Source organism: Octopus sinensis, linkage group LG28 (assembly GCF_006345805.1).
Source record: "Octopus sinensis linkage group LG28, ASM634580v1, whole genome shotgun sequence".
Lineage (NCBI taxonomy): Eukaryota > Metazoa > Mollusca > Cephalopoda > Octopoda > Octopodidae > Octopus > Octopus sinensis.
Genome location: NC_043024.1, coordinates 2,413,496 through 2,441,145, shown reverse-complemented (window position 1 = coordinate 2,441,145; position 27,650 = coordinate 2,413,496). Strand labels below are relative to the sequence as shown.

At 38.1% G+C, this 27,650-nt stretch overlaps 2 protein-coding genes and 1 long non-coding RNA gene across 3 annotated transcripts; all 3 read right to left on the bottom strand.

Moving 5' to 3' along the window:
- Positions 1-694: 694 nt before the first annotated feature.
- On the bottom strand, positions 695-26,256 carry LOC115225746 (zinc finger protein 98-like). The gene is made up of 4 exons (XM_036514470.1): positions 25,838-26,256; positions 24,661-25,417; positions 3,571-3,712; positions 695-703 (listed from the first exon to the last, which is right to left on the bottom strand). Exons 1-4 carry the CDS (start codon positions 26,139-26,141, stop codon positions 695-697), a joined length of 1,212 nt encoding a protein of 403 aa, XP_036370363.1. The 5' UTR covers positions 26,142-26,256.
- LOC118768285 lies at positions 9,729-20,637 on the bottom strand. The gene is made up of 3 exons (XR_005004116.1): positions 20,203-20,637; positions 13,985-14,129; positions 9,729-9,859 (listed from the first exon to the last, which is right to left on the bottom strand). It is a non-coding gene; the product is annotated as an uncharacterized LOC118768285 (long non-coding RNA).
- Positions 11,647-13,477, bottom strand: LOC118768280 (zinc finger protein 492-like). Its single transcript, XM_036514439.1, has 2 exons — positions 12,584-13,477; positions 11,647-12,499 (listed from the first exon to the last, which is right to left on the bottom strand). The coding sequence occupies exons 1-2, from the start codon at positions 13,341-13,343 to the stop codon at positions 12,324-12,326; spliced, it is 936 nt and encodes a 311-aa protein (XP_036370332.1). The 5' UTR covers positions 13,344-13,477; the 3' UTR covers positions 11,647-12,323.
- Positions 26,257-27,650: the final 1,394 nt, after the last annotated feature.

Here is a 27,650-nt window from a genome sequence, read left to right as displayed (position 1 = left end):
TTATTTGGATTTTAATGTGGATTACTTATGTAATTACGTTTACCTTTTCCGTCTGAGAATAAAAAAATTGCTTTATATTATTATTCTTGTTGTCAATCAACTTACCATTTCTCATCTTCAACAAACAAGAACTTCCAGCCTTTACTCCTCAGCCTTCCTAATTCATTTTGATCCTCTGCCAGGCATTATATGGAAGTTTTCCTGTTGCTCACAGACAGATACTTTTTTCTTTACGAAAGGATCAATAAATATACTATTAAGCATTCACCCGATTCCTTGCATTTATTTTTCTCCGGAAATTGTAGTTAAGACACCCGTGCCGGTGACACGTAAAAAGCACCATTCGAGCGTGGCAGTTACTAGCATCGCCTCACTGGCGTCCGTGCCGGTGACACGTAAAAGCACCAACCGATCGTGGCCGTTTGGCAGCCGTATCTGTACCCTGTGCCGGTGGCAAGTAAAAAACGCCCACTACACTCACGGAGTTGTTGGCATTAGGAAGGGCATCCAGCTGTAGAAACACTGCCAGATCAGACTGGAGCCTGGTGCAGCCTCCATGACTTACCAGACCCCGGTAGAACCGTCCAACCCATGCTAGCATGGAAAGCGGACGTTAAATGATGATGATGTGATAGTGAGAGCTTTTCCAGAAGTCTGTCAGTCGTTACCCTTGTCTCGCAATATAATAGTTTATTTACAAATCCTTTAATAGATAACAAAAAAAATTGGCTGTCAATAATAGGAACATCATCATTTAACGTCCGTTTTCCATGCTAGCATGGGTTGGACGGTTCGACCGGCGTCTGGTAAGCCATAGAGGCTGCACCAGGCTCCAGTCTGATCTGGTAGAGTTTCTAAAGCTGGATGCCCTTCTTAACACCAACCACTCCATGAGTGTAGTGGGTGTTCTTTACGTGCCACCGGCACAGGGGCCAGAGCAGTCTGGCAAACGGCCACGATCGGTTGGTGCTTTTATGTGTCACCGGCACAGGAGCCAGTCAGGCGACGCTAGTATCTGCCACGTTCGGACAGTGCTTATTATATCATATCATATCATATATCCAACATATTTGATATTTTATTTTGAATATCCACATAACTGAGAAACTGAGATACATTGAAGTCCAGTTATGAAGATATGGTACGGAAGTTTCTAAGACGATTCTTTTGTACAAGACTTTGTAAAGTCCATAGCTGAAGAGAACTTGACAGAAACATAGGCGCAGGAGTGACTGTGTGGTTAGTAGCTTGCTTACCAAACACACGGTTCCGGGTTCAGTCCCACTGTGTGACACCTTGGGCAAGTGTCTTCTACTATAACCTCGGGCCAACCAAAGCCTTGTGAGTGGATTTGGTAGACGGAAACTGAAAGAAGCCTGTCATCATCATCATCATCGTCGTTTAACGTCCGTTCTCCATGCTAGCATGCTGTCGTATATATATATATATATGCGTGTGTGTGTGTGTGTGTGTGTTTGTCCCCCCAACATCGCTTGACAACCGATGCTGGTATGTTTACGTCCCCGTAACTTAGCGGTTTGGCAAATCACCTCCCTCCAGATTCAGGCAATTTCTAAAAACAAGCATTTGACAGTCTGCAACTCATTACTCTTTTACTTGTTTCAGTCATTTGACTGTGGCCATGCTGGAGCACCGCCTTTAGTTGAGCAAATTGACCCTGGGACTTATTCTTCGTAAGCCTAGTACTTATTCTATCGGTCTCTATTTGCCGAATTGCTAAGTGACAGGGACGTAAACACACCAGCATCGTTTGTCAAGCGATGTTGGGGGGACAGACACACAAACATATACACACACACGCATATATATATATACATATATACGACCGGCTTCTTTCAGTTTCCGTCTAACAAATCCACTCACAAGGCTTTGGTCGGCCCGAGGCTATAGTAGAAGATACTTGCCCAAGGTGCCATGCAGTGGGACTGAACCCTGAACCATGTGGTTGGTAAGCAAGCTACTTACCACACAGCCACTGCTACCCCTCAATCTTTGATTACGACATCAGGCTGCGAACGTTAGCAACCAGAGACTCTTCACTGCAGTGAAAATTCATGTTTTTCCCACGTTTCATAGTGCTAAGTATTTCAAGCAGTTCGTCTGGGAGAGCTGGTCTTTCGCACACCGACCCCCATTCAACTCCTTGGTTAACACTGACCCCCCTGTAAATTGCTCACCAACCCCTAGCAACCCCCGATTTATAGTTAGTAACATAAATTGCACAATGATGCAGTCATTGGCTTAGGAGACTACATTTCTCAGTGAAAGAAGCCTGTTGTATATATGTATATATATGTGTGTCTGTGTTTGTCCCCCCAACATCGCTTGACAACTGATGCTGGTGTGTTTACGTCTCCGTCACTTAGTGGTTCGGCAAAAGAGACCGATAGAATAAGTACTGGGCTTACAAAGAAAAAGTTCTGGGGTCGATTTGCTCTACTAAAGGCGGTGCTCCAGCATGGCCACAGTCAAATGACTGAAACAAGTAAAAGAGTAAAGAGTATATATATACACAAAATAAGAAAATGGAGAAACACATCTTAATCAATGATAAACTACCAGATAATTCCCAATCACATAATTTATTAAACTACTACATATGAACATTCAGGTCAAACATAATAATATAGAACAAAACAATGCACATCAATGAGTAATATGATACAATAAGTACAGTATGTATAAGTGAATATAAATAAATACAAATATAAATATAAACTACATCTTACAGCTGTTTCAGCCATGCAGATATGGGTGCCTCATTATGCTCATATTAGCCATGTGTGATAGGTAAATATGTGGTTATAAATGAGACACTTACAAAAATATCCCAAGGCCTCTTCAGAGATTATAAAGTACAAACAAAATTAAATATGAATATCAGAGGAGGTACACCCATATATATATATAACTGCTACTCATGTTGGCGAACTCTGTTCCTTATCAGTTGTGATATGATTCTTTCAGTAGCTTTCAATGTCTCTGTAGTTGCCCCTCTCTCTCTCTATTGTATCTTCTCTACTCTTATAGCAATCTATGCTGATACTGTTCAAGCAGAAATTGTAATCACCACCTCTTTGCGTTCCATGATTGACTGTGGATGTTGGTTCTGCCTCACCTGACTTCATTTCATTGTTCCAAAACAACATAGGTGGAGGCAGGGCTGTGCCATCACGAAGCACGCTTTGCAACCAAGTGGTTTGCAGTTCAATCCCACTGCGCAGCAACCTGGGCAAATGTCTTCTATAGCCCTAGGTTGACCAAAGCCTTGTGAGTGGATTTGATGGATGGAAACTGCATGAAAGACTGTTGTGTGTGTGAGTATATATTTATATATACTCTTTACTCTTTTACTTGTTTCAGTCATTTGACTGTGGCCATCCTGGAGCACCGCCTTTAGTCGAGCAAATCGACCCCGGGACTTATTGTTTGGAAGCCCAGTACTTAGTCTATCGGTCACTTTTTGCCGAACTGCTAGGTGACGGGGACATAAACACAACAGCATCGGTTGTCAAGTAATGCTAAGGAGACAAACACAGACACACAAACGCACACAGATATCGTGTGATATGGCCTCCCTCCTGTATGAATAAGTTTGTGTTTAGCTAAGTGATGATTTAAAGAGAATGATTTACCACAGTGATACGGCTTCTCTTTACTATGAATGCGTTTATGAGTATTTAAGTCACCAGCGAATGACTTTCCACAGGTATCACAGTAGTATGGTTTCTCTCCAGTACGGAAGGGTTTGTGTTTAGTTAAATGTTGATTTTGTGAGAATGATTTACCACAAATATCAGTGATATGGTTTCTCTCCTGTATGAATACGTTTATGGTTAGTTAAAGCATCGCTCCGTGAAAACGATTTACCACAGATATCACAGTTATATGGTTTTTCTCCCGTATGAATACGCTTGTGAGTAATTAAATGATGATTCTGAGAGAATGATTTACCACAGATATCACACTGATAAGGTTTCTCTCCTGTGTGAATGTATTTGTGAGTAGTTAGGTTTTGATTCTGAGAGAATGATTCCCCACAGATATCACACTGATAAGGTTTCTCTCCTGTGTGAATGTATTTGTGTTTAGTTAGGTTTTGATTCTGAGAGAATGATTTAGCACAGATATCACACTGATAAGGTTTCTCTCCTGTATGAATGTATTTGTGAGTAGTTAAGTAATGATTTCGAGAGAATGATTTACCACAGATATCACAGTGATATGGTTTCTCTCCTGTGTGAATGTATTTGTGAGTGGTTAGGTCGCTATTTCTAGAGAATGATTTACCACAGATATCACAATGAAATGGTTTCTCTCCTGTATGAATACGTTTGTGAGTGGTTAGGTCGCCATTTTTAGAGAATGATTTACCACAGATATCACAATGATATGGTTTCTCTCCTGTGTGAATGTATTTGTGAGAGGTTAGGTCGCTATTTCTAGAGAATGATTTACCACAGATATCACACTGATAAGGTTTCTCTCCTGTGTGAATGTATTTGTGAGTAGTTAAGTAATGATTTCGAGAGAATGATTTACCACAGATATCACAGTGATATGGTTTCTCTCCTGTGTGAATACGTTTGTGTTCAATTAACTGACTACTTTTAGAGAATGATTTACCACAGATATCACACTGATATGGTTTCTCTCCTGTATGAATACGTTTGTGAGTGGTTAGGTCGCAATTTCTAGAGAATGATTTACCACAGATATCGCAATGATGTGACTTAACCACAATGTGGATGCATTTGTGAATAGCAAAGCTATGATTCTGAGAGAATGATTTACCACAGGTGTTACAGCGATACGGCTCGACACCTGCGTGAATGTGTTTATGCGTGGTCAAACGAACCTTTTCAGAGAATGATTTACCACAGATGTCACAGCGATGGAAATCCTCTCCTGCAGGGAAACATTTGTGACTCGTCTGTTCATCTTTGCGAAAGAAGGACTTGTTGGAGACATCACAGTGAAATGATGTTTTCTCTTCTTCTGTTTCATCTTCAGTAAAATCAATCCTTAACGACTGTGTATTACAATTAACCTCATTATCAAGTAATTCATTTTCCATTATTTTTCTCCTCTCACCACAAAGTCCAAATGTTTTTCTTTTTTTTTATATTCTATTCCCCAGTTATTTCTGTTGCTTGAAATGCTTAGTGGTATTTCGTCTGTCTTTTTGTTCTGAGTTCAAATTCCACCGAGGTCGACTTTGCCATTCATCCTTTCAGGGTCAATAAATAAAGTACCAGTTTCACACTGGGGTAGATATAATCAACTTAATCCCTTTGTCTGTCCTTGTTTGGCCCCTCTATGTTTAGCCCCCTAGTGGGCAATAAAGAAATATATATTTCCATCAACTGTAATCATTGTCAATATCTGAGGGGGCTGCCAATTCCTTTGCAATCCAGGTTTAATTAGAATACAGGATTGGTTTTCTTGCACCCATTCCAGGCAGTAAAGTACAGAAATGCTGCTAATAATCACACACCCAAAGAAAATCTTTTACAATTCTATAATCGAATTATATAAACAGGGTAATATTTCTTCTGTGTAGCATTTTAGTTTCATCTTAAAGAATATATCATATATATTCATGATGTGTTCGATGTAAAATCTTCTTTTATGCTAAATATCCTCTCTGATACTCTGAAATAAAAAAGAAATAATATGAGATATAGAATATACTTGAAAAGTAAAGATTAAATAATGAAAATTTTATTACGTTTTTATACTGATAAACTGGAGATATAAACCTTTAGCTGGCCAAATAAACTTTAACATGTCAGTCTGACAAACAAACAAGGAGATTATAAGGTAGTCATGGGATGTGCTAAAAATAATAGCTAAATAGCTCTTAAATCATGCAGCAATTTTTAAAATTTCGTTTAGGTTTTTGCACAATCCTATGAATTACAAATTCGCAAGAGTTTTCTAAAAATTCCCAAAAGTTTTGAACCAACAAAGAATTTACGATTTACATCTGCTGTTTGTTTGTTGAGCGAAGCGGTCTTCGTCCCAGAGCTTGCAAGATGGAAGAAGTCGGAAACGTGGTCCTTTGCTATTCGTAAGACCCGCAGAAGAGAAAGCAGGTCAGCCCCCCCCCCGACACCGAGAGCATCGACGGATGGATGAATGCGCATCCAGGCTCGGCGGTTGCATAGGAAGTCGGGGGACAAGAAACAGGAAGAAAGAGTGAGAGAAAGCTAGGGCGAAAGAGTACAACAGGGGTCGCCACCACTCTCTGCTGGAGCATCGTGGAGCTTTAGGTCTGGGAATCGAACCCGCGATCCTCCGAATGCGAGTCCGCTGCCCTAACAACTGGGCCATTGCGCCTCCACTTACATGTGCTGTATATGAAATACCAGAGGTTATTGTGTTAAAAAGAGCAAGGACTAATGTTTACTTTGAAACGGTTGATGATGATGATATATTTATATATATATATATTTATTGCCCACAAGGGGATATACAAAGAGGGGACAAACAAGGACAGACATAGGGATTAAGTCGTTTACATCGAACCTAGTGCATAACTGGTACTTAATTTATCGACCCTGAAAGATGAAAGGCAAAGTCGACCTCAGTGGAATTTGAACTCATAACGTAAAGACACATGCATTTCGCCCGTCGTGCTAATGTTGCTGCCAGCTCGCCACCTTTATATATATATATATATATATATATATATATATATAAATATTTATTTTATAGAAGAAGCTTCTACAGTACTAGAACTGTTTCATTCAGATGAAATAGTTCTAATCCTGTAGAAGCTCCTTCTACAAAATAAATTACTTTACACTGCTATGTATTGAGTACCTTATTTACTGTGGTTAACCCCGACTCAACCCGGGACCTATATATATACATATATATATATATATATCGGTAAAACGGTAAGATAACAAATGAAAGAAAGAGACCTCAATATTATGTAAATAGAGGAAATTTATCTATAAAATAATATGTTACATTACTCAATAGTCAAGATAAAACTCTCAGTTTCAGATGCCGAAGTGGAAATCCACAACACCATCTCTTCGGTTATCTGGCCATCTGAAAAAACGCTATGAAAAAATACCGTTATATAAAGGGAAATTACTGTATTATAATTCTGCGCGCGAAAACCCACGTGCGTACTTATACGTCACTATGGAAACGGACACATCTTCACTCGCATTTTTCGCCAAATATATACGCATATATATACAGCCTCATACACACACACACATGCGTACCGTAAAAGTTCATACATACGTCTATATACGCACAAACACAAGAAAAACCATGGTTAAAGGTAACAGAAAAAAAAACATAAGGAAGTATACAAAGCATAAAAACCACGTTCATATACGGACAGGCCCCTATGCACTCATACACACACACACGCCCATATATGTACATACCCGCACATATTTATATACGCATACATACACACGCATATACAAAAAATGAATATATATATGTCCACCCCCCACAAAAAAATGGAAAAATACTAAGTAAAAACGTCTATATATATATATGTGCATTCTTATGCCCGCACACACATATATATACATGTATAGACATATATATGTATATACATATATATGCACATACACACACAAAGGTTGGCGATTACAAAGGAATTTCACAAGAATCACATATATAGTGGAAGCCGCTTATTGTGATCATTTCCCTACAGCATAGGCCAACACCTAACAGATGACGTTAAACAAATATAAAGTCTGAACCAATTAATTTTGATAACAATAACCGGCTGATAACGTTATTCGCCATTCCGTTTGACCGCCACTCCATTCCTGCCCAGCCTACATCAATACACAACAAACTAGGGCATTTCTATAAATCGCAGTATTTGCTATACAACGTCTTCAATCAGATCGTATTCCTCTCCAATATATATACATATATATATAATAACTTACCCCTGATGCTTAATAAATAAATAAATATTTATTTACTTTCGATTTCGTCTCCAAAGAATTGAGGAAACGTGACAAGCCGGAAGTAAGGTGCGTCATGTGACTTAGACTCTTTAATATATGAAACCACAAAGAGTGCTGCTGACACGGGGGAACGTAATATTGTTGTTGACTATCACCATGGTTACTGTCTAAGCGGAAGGCGCATGGCTCGGTGGTTAGCGCATCGGGCTATCAATCGCGAGTTAGTGAGTTCGATTCCCTGGATCTTTTCGTTTTGACTGGCAGATTTTTAAAATAATTTCTTTGTAACTAAACACTTTTAAACTTAAGTACCAGTTACGCACTGGGGTCGATGTAATCAACTTAATCCCTTTGTCTGTCCTTGTCTGTTCCCTCCTATCTTTTCCGTTTGAACAGCAGTTTTTAACATAATTTCTAGGTAACTAAACACTTTTAAACTTCGTGTAATGGTAGAATTTGTTACATAAAACATCTTTTTCTCTTGGCTTTCTTGAGAAAATTCTGTAGTTTGTAAGCTACAATTATTGCTGTTGATAAACTACGGCAGATATTGTATTCACCTCAATAGACGTCATTGATTGGTTGAAATTGCCGAAATGCAAGAGATTAAACAACAAATAGCTTACAAGCTACAGAATTTTCTCAAGAAATCCAAGAGAAAAAGATGTTTTATAAATACATTCTACCAGTATACGAAGTTTAAAGAATAAGTCCTGGGGTCGATTTGATCGACTAAAGGCGGTGCTCCAGCATGGCCACAGTCACATGACTGAAACAAGTAAAAGAGTAAAGAGAGATAGATAGATAAACAGGTAGATAAATAGGTCGGTAGATAGATAGGTATGTAGGTAGGCAGATAGATAAATAGACAGACAGATAAGATAGATAGATAGATAGATAGATAGATAGATAGATAGATATATATAGAGAGAGAGAGAGAGACAGACAGACAGACAGATAGATGGATAGACAGATAGAAGCATTTCTTTCTTCGAAAAGGACGATTCTTTTCTTCAGCTTTAAAGCTTCAGCAAAATTGCTTTGAGTGTTCATGTTGGTGGTGGTGGCCATGTTTATAGCAGTAAGGGTTGTCTTTACTTGTTTGTATCTTCTAAGGCCAGACTGGCAGGTTTCTGTGTGCGTTCAAGCGGAACAACTTCCTTTTCAGACAGATAGATAGACAAATAGATAGATAGGGTACTACTTGAGAATAGTGGTCCCGGTGCGCGCACTCGCGCTAGCTAGTCGTGACTGGCAAATTAAATAATACACAAAATATTTTTTTTTACACAAAGTAAATAATTTTTGTTAAAATAAATAAAACGCAAAAACACAAAGTAAGGATCGACTAGTCATGACTAGCTAGCGCGGATGCACGAGTACGCGAGTGCGCGCACCGGGATTACTCTTCTCAAGTAGTACCGATAAATAGACAGACAGAGATAGACAGGCACAGATATGCTATAGAAATAAACTTTGACGTACGCACCTTGAAGTTTTCCAGTGTTAAAACTTTCTTTGGAAGTTGCACGTCATCTTCAGCAGGTGCTTCGTGTGTGTGTGTGTGTGTGTAGGCAGAGGACGGCCGAATGGTCAAGAAGATCCCTTAACAACCACGAGGTCCCTCGTTCTGTCCTACTGCAAGACACTTTCGGCAAATAACACTTTCTGCAGTGTCCAGTTGACCTGAATGAAATCGGACAAAGGGGAAAGTGCTGAACCCAGGAATTCCAAAGAGGTCAGCTTCGGGTCGAAGGGGTTTTGTATGATTCCGGCGGAATCCTCGGCGACTCACGGGAATCCAGGAGCAGGTGATTCAGTTGGTCTTACACCCGAATCCTCATCGGCGAACGACGGGGATCCACGATGTATAAAAATGTCTGTATAGGTATAGATGGAAATGGTGAGGATATTAAGAAATGGTTAATAGCAAAATGTGGGAAAGAAAAAAATTGGAATGTGCAATGAAAAGGAAAACGAAACAGTGAAAGAAATTATATAACTTTGTTTAAGTAATTTTTTTTAGTCCTTCCTTTTTTCTGAGTTGTGCGTTAGATATGAAATTAGATATGAAATCATTCGTATCTAATTCCGGTCTCCCAATAATTATCAGTTATAAAGTGGAATTGATCAAGGAATAAAGATTTGTATGAAACTATAGCAGGAAATAAACGGAATTTGCAAGACTGAACGGTTAATGGACGAGGGGAAGTAACTCTTCCTTCAACAAAAGTCCTGAATATTTTTATATAGCTTCGGGTTTAAATGACAATTAATTAATTCAACAAATTGTTAGAAAGGATCACAAAAGTACAGCCCCCAAAATTAAATGCAAGAAATTAAACAACAAATAGCTTCCAAACTACAGAATTTTCTCAAGAAATCCAAGAGAAAAAGATGTTTTATAAACACATTCTACCAGTATACGAAGTTTAAAAGTGTTTAGTTACAAAGAAATTATTTTAAAAATCTGCCAGTCAAAACAAAAAGATCCGATTCCTGGACCATGTTGTGTGTTGTGTTCTTGAGCAAGACACTTTATTTCACGTTGCTGCAGTTCACTCAGCTGTAAAAATGAGTTATGACGTCACTGGTGCCAAGCTGTATCGGCCTGTAGGGACCTCACTTGGCCCTGCCTGAGATTTGGAACCAAATCCACCCGCTTGTTGCTTGTCAAAACAAGCGGTAAATCCTTTGTTCAGGCCAAGAGTAGTATAGAAGAGCCGGGGTCACTCATCCGTGGAACGAAAGAAAGATGAGGCAAGCAAGACCTCCTGGTCATCCACTGCCTCAGTCTCCATCCCCAGCCATCTTGACCTGGTCTTGTAATGCACATATGACAAAGTCACTGAGCAAGTCATTAGCCATTCTTAATGATGACCAAATGGCCCTCATCACTTTGACAGGCAAACATAAAAGAAACAGGAAGCAGAATAAATTACAAATATTATAAAAGAATTCTTTTATTAAAAATCATCATCATCATTGTTCGACCGTGGTCGAGACTTTCATAGTCTTTTCAAATGGCTAATAATGTGTGCGCGCGCCACTACTACACACATTGGAAAGCATTGAACAACCAAGTACTAAAGAAGATCTTTCCTCCTCCATGAAACAAAGCTGTTCCCGCTGGACGTCAACCCAGTATTTCTAAGCTACGGACCCAGTGATTTATTGTAAGGTTATCTCCATAGCAGATTGCCTTCACTACGGCTAAGGAGCCCTTTCTACCCCATATTAAAAATACCTTAACCCTTTCGTTATTGTATTTCTGTTGAGATGCTCTGTGTTTCTTTCAATTAATTTTAAATATAAACAAAGAATTCAGTAAAATAACTTAGTTATCATTAAGCTAGTGTTAGGGACATAAATTGTGACTAAGGTTTGGTGGAAGATTTTAATTCAAAACTTATGAAAACAAGACATTTGTACTCAGAGCAATAGGTGGTTTCAGGTGGGTTGGTATCGAAAGGGTTAAATTAGTCATTTGTTAACCCTTTTGTTACCATATTTCTATTGAGATGCTCTGTGTTTCTTTCAATTACTTTAAATATAACAAAGAATTTAGTAAAATAACTTAGTTATCATTCAGCTAGTGTTAGGAACATAAATTGTGACTAAGGTTTGGTGGAAGATTTTAATTCAAAACTTATGAAAACAAGACATTTGTACTATAGAGCCAGAGGTAGTTTCAGTCGGGTTGGTAATGAAAGAGTTAAGTTATTTCAACAGGGTAGAGATAGTCATATAGATTGTTGATAGGGTGTTTCCACAGTTAGTCTTTCCCATGTGTATACATATGTGGTTATATAAGATAAATTTTTTTCAAAGAACTAATTTTGATATTAAGTGTTACTCGTTAATATGAATACACAGAATAGTTAATTAATATTTTTAGAGAGATTGATTTCCCCCAGATATCTCTGTAATATGGTTGGTGTCTTGTATGAAAGCGTTTGTGTGTAAGTACATAAGTTACATCTTTCAGAGAATGATTTCCCACGAAGAGATGGCCGTGAGGCATTTGCTCCACAATCACATGGTTTGGGGGCAGAGTCCCATTAACAGCACCCTAGGCAATTGCCTTCTGTTCCTAGGCTGACCAATGCCTTGTGGGTAAATTTGTATGAATGTGTTTGACCTCGCTAGCGCAGGGCCCATGTCAAAAGCACCCAGTACACTTTGTAAAGTGGTTGCTATTAGGAAGGGCCTCCAGCAATAGAAACCATGCCATAGCAGACAGTAGAGTTTGGTGCAATCCCCTGGCTTGCATGTCAAAAACCGTTCAACACATGCCAGCATGGAAAACAGATGTTGAATGAGGATGATGGTCAGTCACATAATTTATTCCTTGCAAGGGTAATGTTTGTGAGCAGTTAGAAGTCTTCTTTGCAAGAATGATTTACCACAGGTGTCACAGCGATATGGTTTCCTTCCAGTATGAATGCATTTGTGTTGACTTAATTCACCACTTTGGGCAAAAGACTTACCACAGATATCACAGTGATAAGGATTCTCTCCTGTATGAATTCGTTTGTGAGTAACCAGTGCACTTCCATCGCAGAACGTTTTACCACAGATATCACAGTGATACGGCTTTTCTCCTGTATGAATTCGTTTGTGTCTAGTCAAACCAAAACTTGCAGAGAAAGATTTACCACAAATGTCACAGTGATATGGTTTCTCTCCTGAGTGAATCCGTTTGTGAATAGTCAGGGTACTTCCCCCTGAGAATGATTTCCCACAGATATCACAGTGATACGGTTTTTCTCCGGTATGAACACGTTTGTGCTTAATTACGATGCTACTTTCAGAGAATGATTTTCCACAGATATCACAGCTGTACAATCTCTCACCTGTGTGGGTGAGTTTGTGTCGAGTCAAGTGAAACCTGCGTGAGAACAACATACCACAGATATCACAGTGATATTTTTTCTCTCCTGTGTGAATAAACATGTGTGTAGATAAGGTACCTCTCTGAGAGAATGATTTACCACAGACATCACATTGATAAGGCTTCTCACCTGTATGGAATCGTTTGTGAGCAGTTAAGCTACCTGCATCTGAGAAAGACTTGTCACAGATATCACACTGATATGGTTTGTCTCCCGTATGAATACGTTTGTGTCGAGTTAAGCTACTGTCAACAGAGAATAATCTACCACAGATATCACAGCGATATGGCTTCTCTCCAGTATGAATATATTTGTGTGTAGTTAAAGTACTTGCTCTAGAGAATGATTTCCCACAGATATCGCAGTGATGGGGTTTGTCTCCTGTATGGATACGTTTGTGGGTAGCAAGGTTACCTCCACGAGAGAAAGTCTTTTTACATACATCACACTGGTGTAACGGCTTTGCCATCTCTTGACCGAAAATATAAATCAGTTCTTAAACTTTCTCAGCTAGATATTTTCATAAGATATTTAACATCACCTCTGGTAGGCTGCGTGCTGGCAGAAACGTTAGCACACCGGGTGAAATGCTTTGCGGTATTTCGTTTGCCGTTACGTCCTGAGTTCAAATTCCACCAAGGTCGACTTTGCCTTTCATCCTTTTGGGGTCGATTATATAAGTACCAGTTACACACTGGGGTCGATGTAATCGACTTAATCCGTTTGTCTGTCCTTGTTTCTCCTCTCTGTGTTTAGCCCCTTGTGAGTAGTAAAGAAGTAGGTATTTCGTCTACCACTATGTTCTGAGTTCAAATTCCACCAAGGTCGACTTTGCCTTTCATCCTTTCAGGGTCGATAAATAAAATACCAGTTTCACACTGGGGTAGATATAATCGACTTAATCCCTTTGTCTGTCCTTGTTTGTCCCCTCTATGTTTAGCCCCCTAGTGGGCAATAAAGAAATAACTATTTCCATCAACTGTAATCATTGTCAATATGTGAGGGGGCTGCCAATCCCTTTGCAATCCAGGTTTAATTAGAATACAGGATTGGTTTTCTTGCACCCATTCCAGGCAGAAAAGTACAGAAATGCTGCTAATAATCACACACCCAAAGAAAATCTTTTACAATTCTATAATCGATTTATATAAACAGGGTAATATTTCTTCTGTGTAGCGTCTTAAAGAATATATCATATATATTCATGATGTGCTCGATGTAAAATATTCTTTTATGCTAAATATCGTCTGATAATCTGAAATAAAAAAAAGAAATATTATGAGATATAGAATTCACTAGAAAAGTAGAGATTACAGATCTTTTCGGTTTGAACGGCAGTTTTTCTAGAGGTGTCATATGAAATTGTCACCCATGAGTATGACCCTAGTATCAATCTATTGCATTTCAATCTGTTTTAGGGTTAGGGGGAAAGGTATCTTTTTTCTTCACAAATGTAAATAAACCCAATCTGTTTCTTAAACGAGGAACATATTCATACGGCACAGAATGATTTTTTTTACCTCAATAGACGTCATTGATAGGTTGAAATTGAAGAAAAAAAGAACAACAAATATCTAACAAACCATTGAATTATCTCAATAAAGCCAAGAGAAAATGATGTTTTATAAACACATTCTACCAGTTTACGAAGTCTAAAATGTTTAGTTACCTAGAAATTATGTTAAAAACTGCCGTTCAAATCAAAAAAATCCGAGATTACATTTTTATACTGATAAACTGGAGATATAAACCTTTAGCTGGCCAAATAAACGTTAACACGTCAGTCTGACAAACAAACAAGGAGATTATAAGGTAGTCATGGGATGTGCTAAAAATAATAGCTAAATAGCTCTTAAATCACGCAGCAATTTAAAAAATTTTGTTTTGGTTTTTCCACAATCCTATGAATTACAAATTCACAAGAGTTTTCTAAAAATTCCCAAAAGTTTTGAACCAACAAAGAATTTACGATTTACATCTGCTGTTTGTTTGTTGAGCGAAGCGGTCTTCGTCCCAGAGCTCGCAAGATGGAAGAAGTCGGAAACGTGGTCCTTTGCTATTCGTAAGACCCGCAGAAGAGAAAGCAGGTCAGCCTCCCAGACACCGAGAGCATTGACGGATGGATGAATGGGCATCCAGGCTCGGCGGTTGCGTAGGAAGTCGGGGGACAAGAAACAGGAAGAAAGAGTGAGAGAAAGTTGGGGCGAAAGAGTACAACAGGGGTCGCCACCACCCTCTGCTGGAGCATCGTGGAGCTTTATGTGTTTTCGCTCAATAAACACACACAACGCCCGGTCTGGGAATCGAAACCGCGAGTCTGCTGCCCTAACCACTGGGTCATTGCGCCTCCACTTACATCTGCTGTATATGAAATACCAGAGGTTATTGCATTAAAAAGAGCAAGGACTAATGTTTACTTTGAAACAGTTGATGATGATGATATATATATATATATTTATTGCCCACAAGGGGATAAACATAGGGAGGACAAACAAGGACAGACATAGGGATTAAGTCGATTTCATCGACCCCAGTGCATACCTGGTACGTAATTTATCGACCCTGAAAGATGAAAGCAATGTCGACCTCAGTGGAATTTGAACTAATAACGTAAAGACACATGCATTTCGCCCGTTGTGCTAATATTGCTGCCAGCTCGCCACCTTTATATATATATTTATATATATATATATATATATATATTTTATTTTATTTTATAGAAGGAGCTTCTACAGTACTAGATCTGTTTCATTCAGATGAAACAGTTCTAGTCCTGTAGAAGCTCCTTCTATAAAATAAATTACTTTACTCTGCTATATATATATTGGTAAAACGGTAAGATAACAAAAGAAAGAAAGAAAGAGACCTCAATATTATGTAAATAGAGGAAATTTATCTATAAAATAACATGTTACATTTACTCAATAGTCAAGATAAAACTCCGAGTTTCAGATGCCGAAGTGGAAATCCACAACACCATCTCTTCAGTTATCTGGCCATCTGAAAAAACGCTATGAAAAAATACCGTTATATAAAGGGAAATTACTGTATTATAATTCTGCGCGCGAAAACCCACGTGTGTACTTATACGTCACCACGGAAACGTACACATCTTCACTCGCATTTTTCGCCAAATATATACGCATATATATACAACCTCATACACACACACACACATGCGTACCGTAAAAGTTCATACATACGTCTATATACGCACAAACACAAGAAAAACCATGGTTAAAGGTAACAGAAAAAAAAACATAAGGAAGTATACAAAGCATAAAAACCACGTTCATATACGGACATGCCCCTATGCACTCATACACACACACACGCCCATATATGTACATACCCACACATATTTATATACGCATACATACACACGCACATACAAAAAATGGATATATATATGTCCCCCCCCCCACAAAATAATGGAAAAATACTAAGTAAAAACGTCTATATATATACGTGCATTCTCATGCCCGCACACATCTCTTATTATAAAAGGCAGATTTTATCTGCCTCCCTTTGTAACTTATAGAAATCTACAATATAGGATTTCTTCAATTACAATTTACCTAGCATTTTTAAGAGTAGAATGCATCGGGTCATGCCAGGTCCAGTTTTTAAAATTTAAACTCCAATTAAGAAAAAATTTACAGAAAACTCACATTCTGGTGTGTATGTCAAATGCTTTTCTTAATGTGGTTTACACCACACGCACACACACAGTGTGCACCGAATAAAATGAAAGTAAATAGCGACAGAGTGATTTGAGGAAGACTAAACTGAAAGTATTTAAACCACTACTCAAAAAATAAAAAAACACAGCAAACAGAAACAAATAAATACATAACGATTTACTCCTCACACAATTTCTTCAATTAGAGTTTACCTAAGATTTTTCAAAGTACTCCATTCGGTCATGCCATAATATATTTCTTTCAATTTCACCCCCAATTAAGACAAAATTCGAGAAAACTCAATATTTTAACATTTCACTCCGAAAGCATTGATGTACATGTGTGCGTGCGTGAGTGTGTGTGTGTGTGTGTGTGTTTGATGGGTTGTGCGACACAGAAAGTGTGGTGTGTAAGTGAAGTGCTTTTGTTAGTGTGTGTAAAGAGACAGACAGAGTGAAAGACAGAAATAACTGAACTTTTTTTATTCACTTTTTGTAGTGAGTGACTGAGAGAGAAAAGAGAGAGAGAGGTTATGTATGTATATATGTATGTATGGCTTCAGTGACACACACACACAAAAACACATACCTACGTACACCTAAAGCACGCACACACAAAAACACATACCTACGTACACCTAAAGCATGCACACACACACAAGCGGAGCGCGAACTTCAAAATTTTGGTAGTATTAATTTGCGAGCGTACTTCTAAGCGCGCGTAATTGAAAGTTTTCACTATGATATCATCACGTGCGAAAAAATTCGAAGGGTTTTGAACAATTGAGATACAGATGTCACGCCTGTATTGAAACCATTGCTAAGCTGCCGTAATTGCTTAATTAAGACTTTGTTTAAATTGAAAGGGGCAAATATGTGACGAGGTTGAAAAAAAATACCCCAGAAAAAAAATGTACTGCTGATATTTATATAATTCACTACTATTTTGCTACAATGTCATGAAAAAGAAAAAATTTAGGTATGTAAATCGAATTCGCCACCCCCTTTTCCAAGTTCGCGTTTGTGTAAAAAAAATTATTATTTAAGTTTTAAAAATTATTTACTTTCTTCAAAAAGTATTAATATTAATTAATTTTCAAGAATTATTTAATTTTATTCTGTAAAATAGTAATAAATTCATTTATCTGTAAATCCGCGAGGTTGTTACTCAGGCACCTAGAATGGTAACCTTCAACTAACACTATCTCCTCCGAGACCCTGCGGCGCAAGTTGACCAAAATTGAGAGTATGGTAGAAGAAGGGTTGCTCTTCCTTCCGTAGAACATAAAATTCAAATCGGACCATGTTAGTACCAAAAATTATTTACATCAAAAAGATGCTTTTTTCTATGAAAATCCCTATTTTTTACGATTTTTTCACTGCTGTGTCGCCACTTTTCGGTGTATTTCGACCAGAAAAATGATCACAAAATTTTTACTTTTCAAAATTACAATTCCAGCGGATCGAAACATACCCGAGGAACGCCGGGCGATACTGCTAGTATATACATATATAGACATATATATGTATATACATATATATGCACATACACACACAAAAAAGTTGGCGATTACAAAGGAATTTCACAAGAATCATATATATAGTGGAAGCCGCTTATTGTGATCATTTCCGTACAGCATTGGCCAACACCTAACAGATGACGTTAAACAAATATAAAGTCTGAACCAATTAATTTTGATAACAATAACCGGCTGATAACGTTATCCGCTATTCCGATTGACCGCCACTCCATTCCTGCCCAGCCTACATCAAAACACAACAAACTACGGCATTTCTATAAATCGCAGTATTTGCTATACAACGTCTTCAATCAGATCGTATTCCTCTCCAATATATATACATATATATATAATAACTTACCCCTGATGCTTAATAAATAAATAAATATTTATTTACTTTCGATTTCGTCTCCAAAGAATTGAGGAAACGTGACAAGCCGGAAGTAAGGTGCGTCATGTGACTTAGACTCTTTAATATATGAAACCACAAAGAGTGCTGCTGACACAAAAGCGAAACTAAGAAGGAAGGGGGAACGTAATATTGTTGTTGACTATCACCATGGTTACTGTCTAAGCGGAAGGCGCATGGCTCGGTGGTTAGCGCATCGGGCTATCAATCGCGAGTTAGTGAGTTCGATTCCCTGGATCTTTTCGTTTTGACTGGCAGATTTTAAAAATAATTTCTTTGTAACTAAACACTTTTAAACTTAAGTACCAGTTACGCACTGGGGTCGATGTAATCAACTTAATCCCTTTGTCTGTCCTTGTCTGTTCCCTCCTATCTTTTCGGTTTGAACAGCAGTTTTTAACATAATTTCTAGGTAACTAAACACTTTTAAACTTCGTATACTGGTAGAATTTGTTACATAAATCATCTTTTTCTCTTGGCTTTCTTGAGAAAATTCTGTAGTTTGTAAGCTACAATTATTCACCTCAATAGACGTCATTGATTGGTTGAAATTGCTGAAATGCAAGAAATTAAACAACAAATAGCTTACAAGCTACAGAATTTTCTCAAGAAATCCAAGAGAAAAAGATGTTTTATAAACACATTCTACCAGTATACGAAGTTTAAAGAATAAGTCCTGGGGTCGATTTGATCGACTAAAGGCGGTGCTCCAGCATGGCCACAGCCACATGACTGAAACAAGTAACAGGGTAAAGAGAGATAGCTAGATAAACAGGTAGATAGATAGGTCGGTAGATAGATAGGTATGTAGGTAGGCAATTAGATAAATAGAGAGACAGATAGATAGATAGACACAAATAGATAGATAGATAGATAGATAGATAGATAGATAGATAGATAGATAGATAGATAGACAGATAGATAGATAGATAGATAGATAGATGATAGATAGAGAGAGAGAGAGAGAGACAGACAGACAGACAGATAGATAGAAGCAGTTCTTCCTTCGAAAAGGACGATTCTTTTCTTCAGCTTTAAAGCTTCCAACATGAATGTTGGTGGTGGTGGCCATGTTTATAGCAGTAAGGGTTGTCTTTACTTCTTTGTATCTTCTAAGGCCAGACTGGAAGGTTTCTGTGTGCGTTCAAGCGGAACAACTTCCTTTTCAGACAGATAGTGGAAGCACTCCGTCGGTTACGACGACGAAGGTTCCGGTTGATCCGAATCAACGGAACAGCCTGCTCGTGAAATTAACGTGTAAGTGGCTGAGTACTCCGCAGACACGTGTACCCTTAACGTAGTTCTCGGGGATATTCAGCGTGACACAGAGTGACAAGGCCGGCCCTTTGAAATACAGGTACATCAGAAACAGGAAGTAAGAGTGAGAGAAAGTTGTGGTGAAAGAGTACAGCAGGGATCACCACCATCCCCTGCCGGAGCCTCGTGGAGCTTTTAGGTGTTTTCGCTCAATACACACTCACAACGCCCGGTCTGGGAATCGAAACCGCGATACTATGACCGCGAGTCCGCTGCCCTAACCACTAAATAAAACGCAAAAACACAAAGTAAGGATCGACTAGTCATGACTAGCTAGCGCGGATGCACGAGTACGCGAGTGCGCGCACCAGGACCACTCTGCTCAAGTAGTACCGATAGATAGACAGACACAGATAGATAGGCACAGATATGCTATAGAAATAAACTTTGACGTACGCACCTTGAAGTTTTCCAGTGTTAAAACTTTCTTTGGAAGTTGCACGTCATCTTCAGCAGGTGCTTCGTGTGTGTGTGTGTGTGTGTAGGCAGAGGACGGCCGAATGGTCAAAAAGATCCCTTAACAACCACGAGGTCCCTCGTTCTGTCCTACTGCGAGACACTTTGGGCAAATAACACTTTCTGCAGTGTCCAGTTGACCTGAATGAAATCGGACAGAGGGGAAAGTGCTGAACCCAGGAATTCCAAAGAGGTCAGCTTCGGGTCGCAGAGGTTCTTGTATGATCCCAGCGGAATCCTCGGCGACTCACGGGAATTCCGGAGCAGGGGATTCAGTTGGTCTTACACCTGAATCCTCATCGGCGAACGACGGGGATCCACGATGTATAAAAATGTCTGTTTAGGTGTAGATGGAAATGGTGAGGATATTAAGAAATGGTTAATAGCAAAATGAGGGAAGTAAAAAAATTGGAATGGGCAGTGAAAAGGAAAACGAAACAGGGAAAGAAATTATATAACTTTAAGTAATTTTTTTTAGTCCTTCCTTTTTTCTGAGTTGTGCGTTAGATATGAAATCCTTCGTATCTAATTCCGGTCTCCTAATAATTATCAGTTATGAAGTGGAATTGATCAAGGGATAAAGATTTGTATGAAACTATAGCAGGAAATAAACGGAATTTGCAAGACTGAACGGTTAATGGACGAGGGGAAGTAACTCTTCCTTCAACAAAAGTCCTGAATATTTTTACTTAGCTTCGGGTTTAAATGACAATTAATTAATTCAACAAATTATTAGAAAGGATCACTAAAGTACAGCCCCCAAAATTACTGCAGGGCTTGATGACCACCTCAAGAACCCAGTTTCCACAAAACTGGCTGCACAAAGCCAGATTTCAAGGGAGGGCTGCAATCAGAAAACCACTACTTTCAAAAACAAAAGTTGCAAAGCGTTTAGAGTGGAGTAAAAACCTACAGAAATGGTCCCTAGAGCAGTGGAAGAATGTTATTTTCTAGGACGAGTCATCCATTACTTTATTTCCGACCATCGGCCGAGTATACGTGTGAAGAGAGCCAAAAGAAGCATTTGACCCAGACTGCCTTCTTCCAACTGTTAAACGCGGAGGAGGATCTGTAATGATCTGAGGAGCTATATCTTGGAAATCTGCCAGCCCAATGGTTTCCCTTCATGTCAGAATTAATAGCCAAGACTATTTAAGCATTTTATCTGATCAAATTCATCCTATGGTTGTGGATCTGCTTCTGGAGGGAAACACAAGCTTTCAGGATGATAATGCACCAATTCACACAGCTAAAGTTGTCACTGAATGGCACGAGGAACATTCATCAACCGTTTCAAAGTAAACATTAGTCCTTGCTCTTTTTAACACAATAACTTCGGGTATTTCATAAACAGCAGATCTTTCCTTCTCCTATGTTTCCGACGAAGAGCTCTGCTCGAAACGTTAAACTATCCTTCATTCCTGAGCGTCCAATAATACTATATTTCTTCCACGTCCACGCGTTGTTGTTTTTTTTTGTGCTTTCTTGTTTGGATTAACTATATATATATATATAACCGATTGTGGCCGCTGCCAGATTTCCCTGGCACCTGTGCTGGTGGCATGTAAAAAACACCCACTACACTCGTGGAGTGGTTGGCGTTAGGAAGGGCATCCAGCTGTAGAAACACTGCCAGATCAGACTGGGCCTGGTGCAGCCTCCTGGCTTCCCAGACCCCGGTCGAACCGTCCAACCCTTGTTAGCACGGAAAACGGATGTTAAACGATGATGATATATATAGAAATTAAAATCCAGGAAAAAGAGAAGTAGCATTAATATAGTTTATTCACTGCAAAAATTCAACATGTACACTTACAGCTGTTTCGATTTTGCTCAAAAGAAATTCCAATAATTAAAACATTTAATTGGGCAAAATCTCATCAGAGGAATGAAAAAGACATATCGTTAGGTTATCACATGTTATTCTTCCAAAACATCTCAACAGACTAAAACATTTTTTTAATTACTAATATTGGTATAAATCTTGGCCAGTGGGTAACAGGTTGTATAAGGGTAATAATCTTTATATATATAAAACTGAGAATGTGTGTCTGTCTGTCTGTGTGTTTCCCTAAAACTTCAGAACTACACAACCAATTTCATTCAAATTTTACACATGCCTTACTTAGGGCCCGGAGAGTCTCATCGGCAAACTTCTTGCCTAGAGCGAGCCCATAGCAATATCATATCTTCTCCACTATTTCAGTATTACACGTTAAAAGTGAAACAAAAATATTTCTCTATTTTATGTCAGATACTTTCACTTTAACAATAAAAATAATAATAACAATTGAATTATATGTAGAAAGTAATAATTAAAATCAAACTAAAGTATAATATAATCGTAAAATAAAAATAGCAAGTGGTATAAAATTGCATCAATGATTTTAACTTGAATAAGTGGTTTCACATGAATGGGAATAAATTAAAAATATAATTAGCATGCAGAAATGGAATAGTCCAGATGGATAACACAAAATTAAAGAAAAGAAAAGACTATTGTCTATAAAGTATACAATGTAGAGAAAAAAGAAGAGCTAACAATTCCAGTCTGTTATATATTTTGAGTATTGTTATCACTAGCGATATCAAGATATAACTTTGTATTTTGCATTTTATGTGTAGATGTATATAGATAGATGTACATGTAATATGTACACATATATACATGCACTAGCACTATGACCCGGCAACGACGGGTCTTTAATGCTAGTTGGTAAATAAATGGTAGATAGTGAGTGATATTTCTCACTGTAATTATTTTATAATGTATCGATTTAATTATTTTGTAATTTATCTATATCAGTTCAATCAATTTCTTTAACAAAGTTATAAATGTGATCACGTTGTTCTCTCATTCATATGATACTATTTTTACTATAACTCACTAATCTAACATTTATTTAATGCGGTTTCGATTCCCAGACCGGGCGTTGTGTGTGTTTATTGAGCGAAAACACCTAAAGCGAATATGGTAGACGGAAACTGAAAGATGCCTGTCATATATGTGTATATATATATATATGTATGTGTGGGTTTGTGTGTCTGTGTTTGTCCCCCTAGCTTTGCTTGTCAATCGATGCTGGTGTGTTTACGTCCCCGTCACTTAGTGGTTCAGCAAAAGAGACCGATAGAATAAGTACTGGGCTTACAAAGAACAAGTCCTGGGGTTGATTTGCTCGACTAAAGGCGGTGCTCCAGCATGGCCGCAGTCAAATGACTGAAACAAGTAAAAGAGAGAGAGAGAGAGTAATAGAATTATCACAGTGTTATGGTTTCTTTCCTGCGTGGATATGTTTGTGAGTAGTTAAGTTACGTTTTTGAGAGAAAGACTTTTCACATACATCACAGTGATAAGGCTTCTCTTCCGTGTGAATGTGTTTGTGAGAAATTAAGGTATGGTTCTGAGAGAAGGATTTACCACAGATATCACACACGTATGGCTTCTCTCCTGTGTGAAAACGTTTGTGTTTGATTAAGACATCGCTCTTTGAAAAAGACTTTCCACAGATATTGCAGTGATATGGCCTCCCTCCTGTATGAATAAGTTTGTGTTTAGCTAAGTGATGATTTAAAGAGAATGATTTACCACAGATATCACAGTGATATGGCTTCTCTTTACTATGAATGTGTTTATGAGGATTTAAGTCACCAGCGAATGACTTTCCACAGGTATCACAGTAGTATGGTTTCTCTCCAGTATGGAAGGGTTTGTGTTTAGTTAAATGTTGATTTTGTGAGAATGATTTACCAGAAATATCAGTGATATGGTTTTTCTCCTGTATGAATACATTTATGGTTAGTTAAGGCATCGCTCTGTGAAAACGATTTACCACAGATATCACAATGATATGGCGTCTCTCCTGTGTGAATGTATTTGTGTTTAGTTAAGTGGTGATTCTGAGAGAATGATTTACCACATATATCACAATGATATGGTTTCTCTCCTGTGTGAATGTATTTGTGTTTAGTTAGGTTTTGATTCTGAGAGAATGATTTACCACAGATATCACAGTGATAAGGTTTCTCTCCTGTGTGAATGTATTTGTGAGTGGTTAAGTTGTGATTTCGAGAGAATGATTTACCACAGATATCACAGTGATAAGGTTTCTCTCCTGTGTGAATGAATTTGTGAGTAGTTAAGTGCTGATTATGAGAGAATGATTCTCCACAGATATCACACTGATAAGGTTTCTCTCCTGTGTGAATGTATTTGTGAGTAGTTAAGCTGTGATTTTGAGAGAATGATTTACCACAGATATCACAATGATATGGTTTCTCTCCTGTATGAATGTATTTGTGAGTAGTTAAGTGGTATATCTGAGAGAATGATTTACCACAGATATCACAATGATATGGTTTCTCTCCTGTATGAATACGTTTGTGTTTAATTAACTGACAACTTTTAGAGAATGATTTACCACAGATATCACAATGATATGGTTTCTCTCCTGTGTGAATGTATTTGTGAGTAGTTAAGTGGTGATTCTGAGAGAATGATTTACCACAGATATCACACTGATAAGGTTTCTCTCCTGTGTGAATGTATTTGTGAGTAGTTAAGTGCTGATTATGAGAGAATGATTCTCCACAGATATCACACTGATAAGGTTTCTCTCCTGTGTGAATGTATTTGTGAGTAATTAAGTTGTGATTTCGAGTGAATGATTTACCACAGATATCACAGTGATAAGGTTTCTCTCCCGTGTGAATGTATTTGTGTTTAGTTAAGTGGTCATTTCTAGAGAATGATTTACCACAGATATCACAGTGATATGGTTTCTCTCCTGTATGAATACGTTTGTGAGTGGTTAGGTCGCTATTTCTAGAGAATGATTTACCACAGATATCACACTGATATGGTTTCTCTCCTGTATGAATACGTTTGTGAGTGGTTAGGTCGCTATTTCCAGAGAATGATTTACCACAGATATCACATTGATAAGGTTTCTCTCCTGTGTGAATGTATTTGTGAGTAGTTAAGTGGTGATTATGAGAGAATGATTTACCACAGATATCACAATGATATGGTTTCTCTCCTGTATGAATACGTTTGTGAGTGGTTAGGTCGCTATTTCTAGAGAATGATTTACCACAGATATCACACTGATAAGGTTTCTCTCCTGTATGAATGTATTTGTGAGTAGTTAAGTGGTGATTTCGAGAGAATGATTTACCACAGATACCACACTGATATGGCTTCTCTCCTGTATGAATACGTTTGTGTTTAATTAACTGACTACTTTTAGAGAATGATTTACCACAGATATCACACTGATATTGTTTCTCTCCTGTGTGAATACGTTTGTGAGTGGTTAGGTCGCTATTTCCAGAGAATGATTTACCACAGATATCACACTGATATGGTTTCTCTCCTGTATGAATATGTTTGTGTTTAATTAACTGACTACTTTTAGAGAATGATTTACCACAGATATCACACTGATATGGTTTCTCTCCTGTATGAATACGTTTGTGAGTGGTTAGGTCGCTATTTCCAGAGAATGATTTACCACAGATATCGCAATGATGTGACTTAACCACAATGTGGATGCATTTGTGAATAGCTAAGCTATGATTCTGAGAGAATGATTTACCACAGGTATTACAGCGATACGGCTCGACACCTGCGTGAATGTGTTTATGTGTGGTCAAACGAACCTTTTCAGAGAATGATTTACCACAGATTTCACAGCGATAGAGATCCTCTCCTGCATGGAAACATTTGTGAATCGTCTGTTCATCTTTGAGAAAGAAGGACTTGTTGCAGACATCACAGTGAAATGATGTTTTCTCTTCTTCTTCTGTTTCATCTTCAGTAAAATCAATCCTTAACGACTGTGTATTACAATTAACCTCATTATCACGTAATTCATTTTCCATTATTTTTCTCCTCTCACCACAAAGTCAAAATGTTTTTCTTTTTTTTTCTTCTTTTTTTATATTCTATTCCCCAGTTATTTCTGTTGCTTGAAATGCTTAGCGGTATTTCGTCTGTCTTTTTGTTCTGAGTTCAAATTCCACCGAGGTCGACTTTGCCTTTCATCCTCTCTGGGTCAATAAATAAAGTACCAGTTTCACACTAGGGTAGATATAATCGACTTAATCCCTTTGTCTGTCCTTATTTGTCCCCTCTATGTTTAGTCCCTTGTGGGTAGTAAAGAAATAGAAATAGGTATTTCGTCTGTCGTTACGTTCTGAGTTCAAATTCCGCCGAGGTCAACTTTGTCTTTCATCCTTTCGGGGTCAATAAATAAAGTACCTGTTTCACTGTGGGGTAGATATAATCAACTTAATCCCTTTGTCTGTCCTTGTTTGTCCCCTCTATGTTTAGCCCCCTAGTGGGCAATAAAGAAATATATATTTCCATCAACTGTAATCATTGTCAATGTCTGAGGGGGCTGCCAATTCCTTTGCAATCCAGGTTTAATTAGAATACAGGATTGGTTTTCTTGCACCCATTCCAGGCAGTGAAGTACAGAAATGCTGCTAATAATCACACACCCAAAGAAAATCTTTTACAATTCTATAATCGATTTATATAAACAGGGTTATATTCCTTCTGTGTAGCATCTTAGTTTCAACTTAAAGAACATATCATATATATTCATAATGTGTTCGATGTAAAATCTTCTTTTATACTAAATATCCTCTCTGAAACTCTGAAATAAAAAAGAAATAATATAAGATATAGAATATACTTGAAAAGTAAAGATTAAATAATGAAAATTTTATTACGTTTTTATACTGATAAACTGGAGATATAAACCTTTAGCTGGCCAAATAAACGTTAACACGTCAGTCTGACAAACAAACAAGGAGATTATAAGGTAGTCATGGGATGTGCTAAAACTAATAGCTAAATAGCTCTTAAATCACACAGCAATTTAAAAAATTTTGTTTTGGTTTTTGCACAATCCTATGAATTACAAATTTGCAAGAGTTTTCTAAAAATTCCCAAAAAGTTTTGAACCAACGAAGAATGTATAATTTACATCTGCTGTTTGTTTGTTGAGCGAAGCGGTCTTCGTCCCAGAGCTCGCAAGATGGAAGAAGTCGGAAACGTGGTCCTTTGCTATTCGTAAGACCTGCAGAGGAGAAAGCAGGTCATCCCCCGACACCGAAAGCATCGACGGATGGATGAATGCGCATCCAGGCTCGGCGGTTGCGTAGGAAGTCGGGGGACAAGAAACAGGAAGAAAGAGTGAGAGAAAGTTGGGGCGAAAGAGTACAACAGGGGTTGCCACCACCCTCTGCTGGAGCATCGTGGAGCTTCAGGTGTTTTTGCTCAATAAACACTCACAACGCCCTATCCGGGAATCGAACCCGCGAGTCCGCTGCCCTAACCACTGGGCCATTGCGCCTCCACTTACATCTGTTATATATGAAATA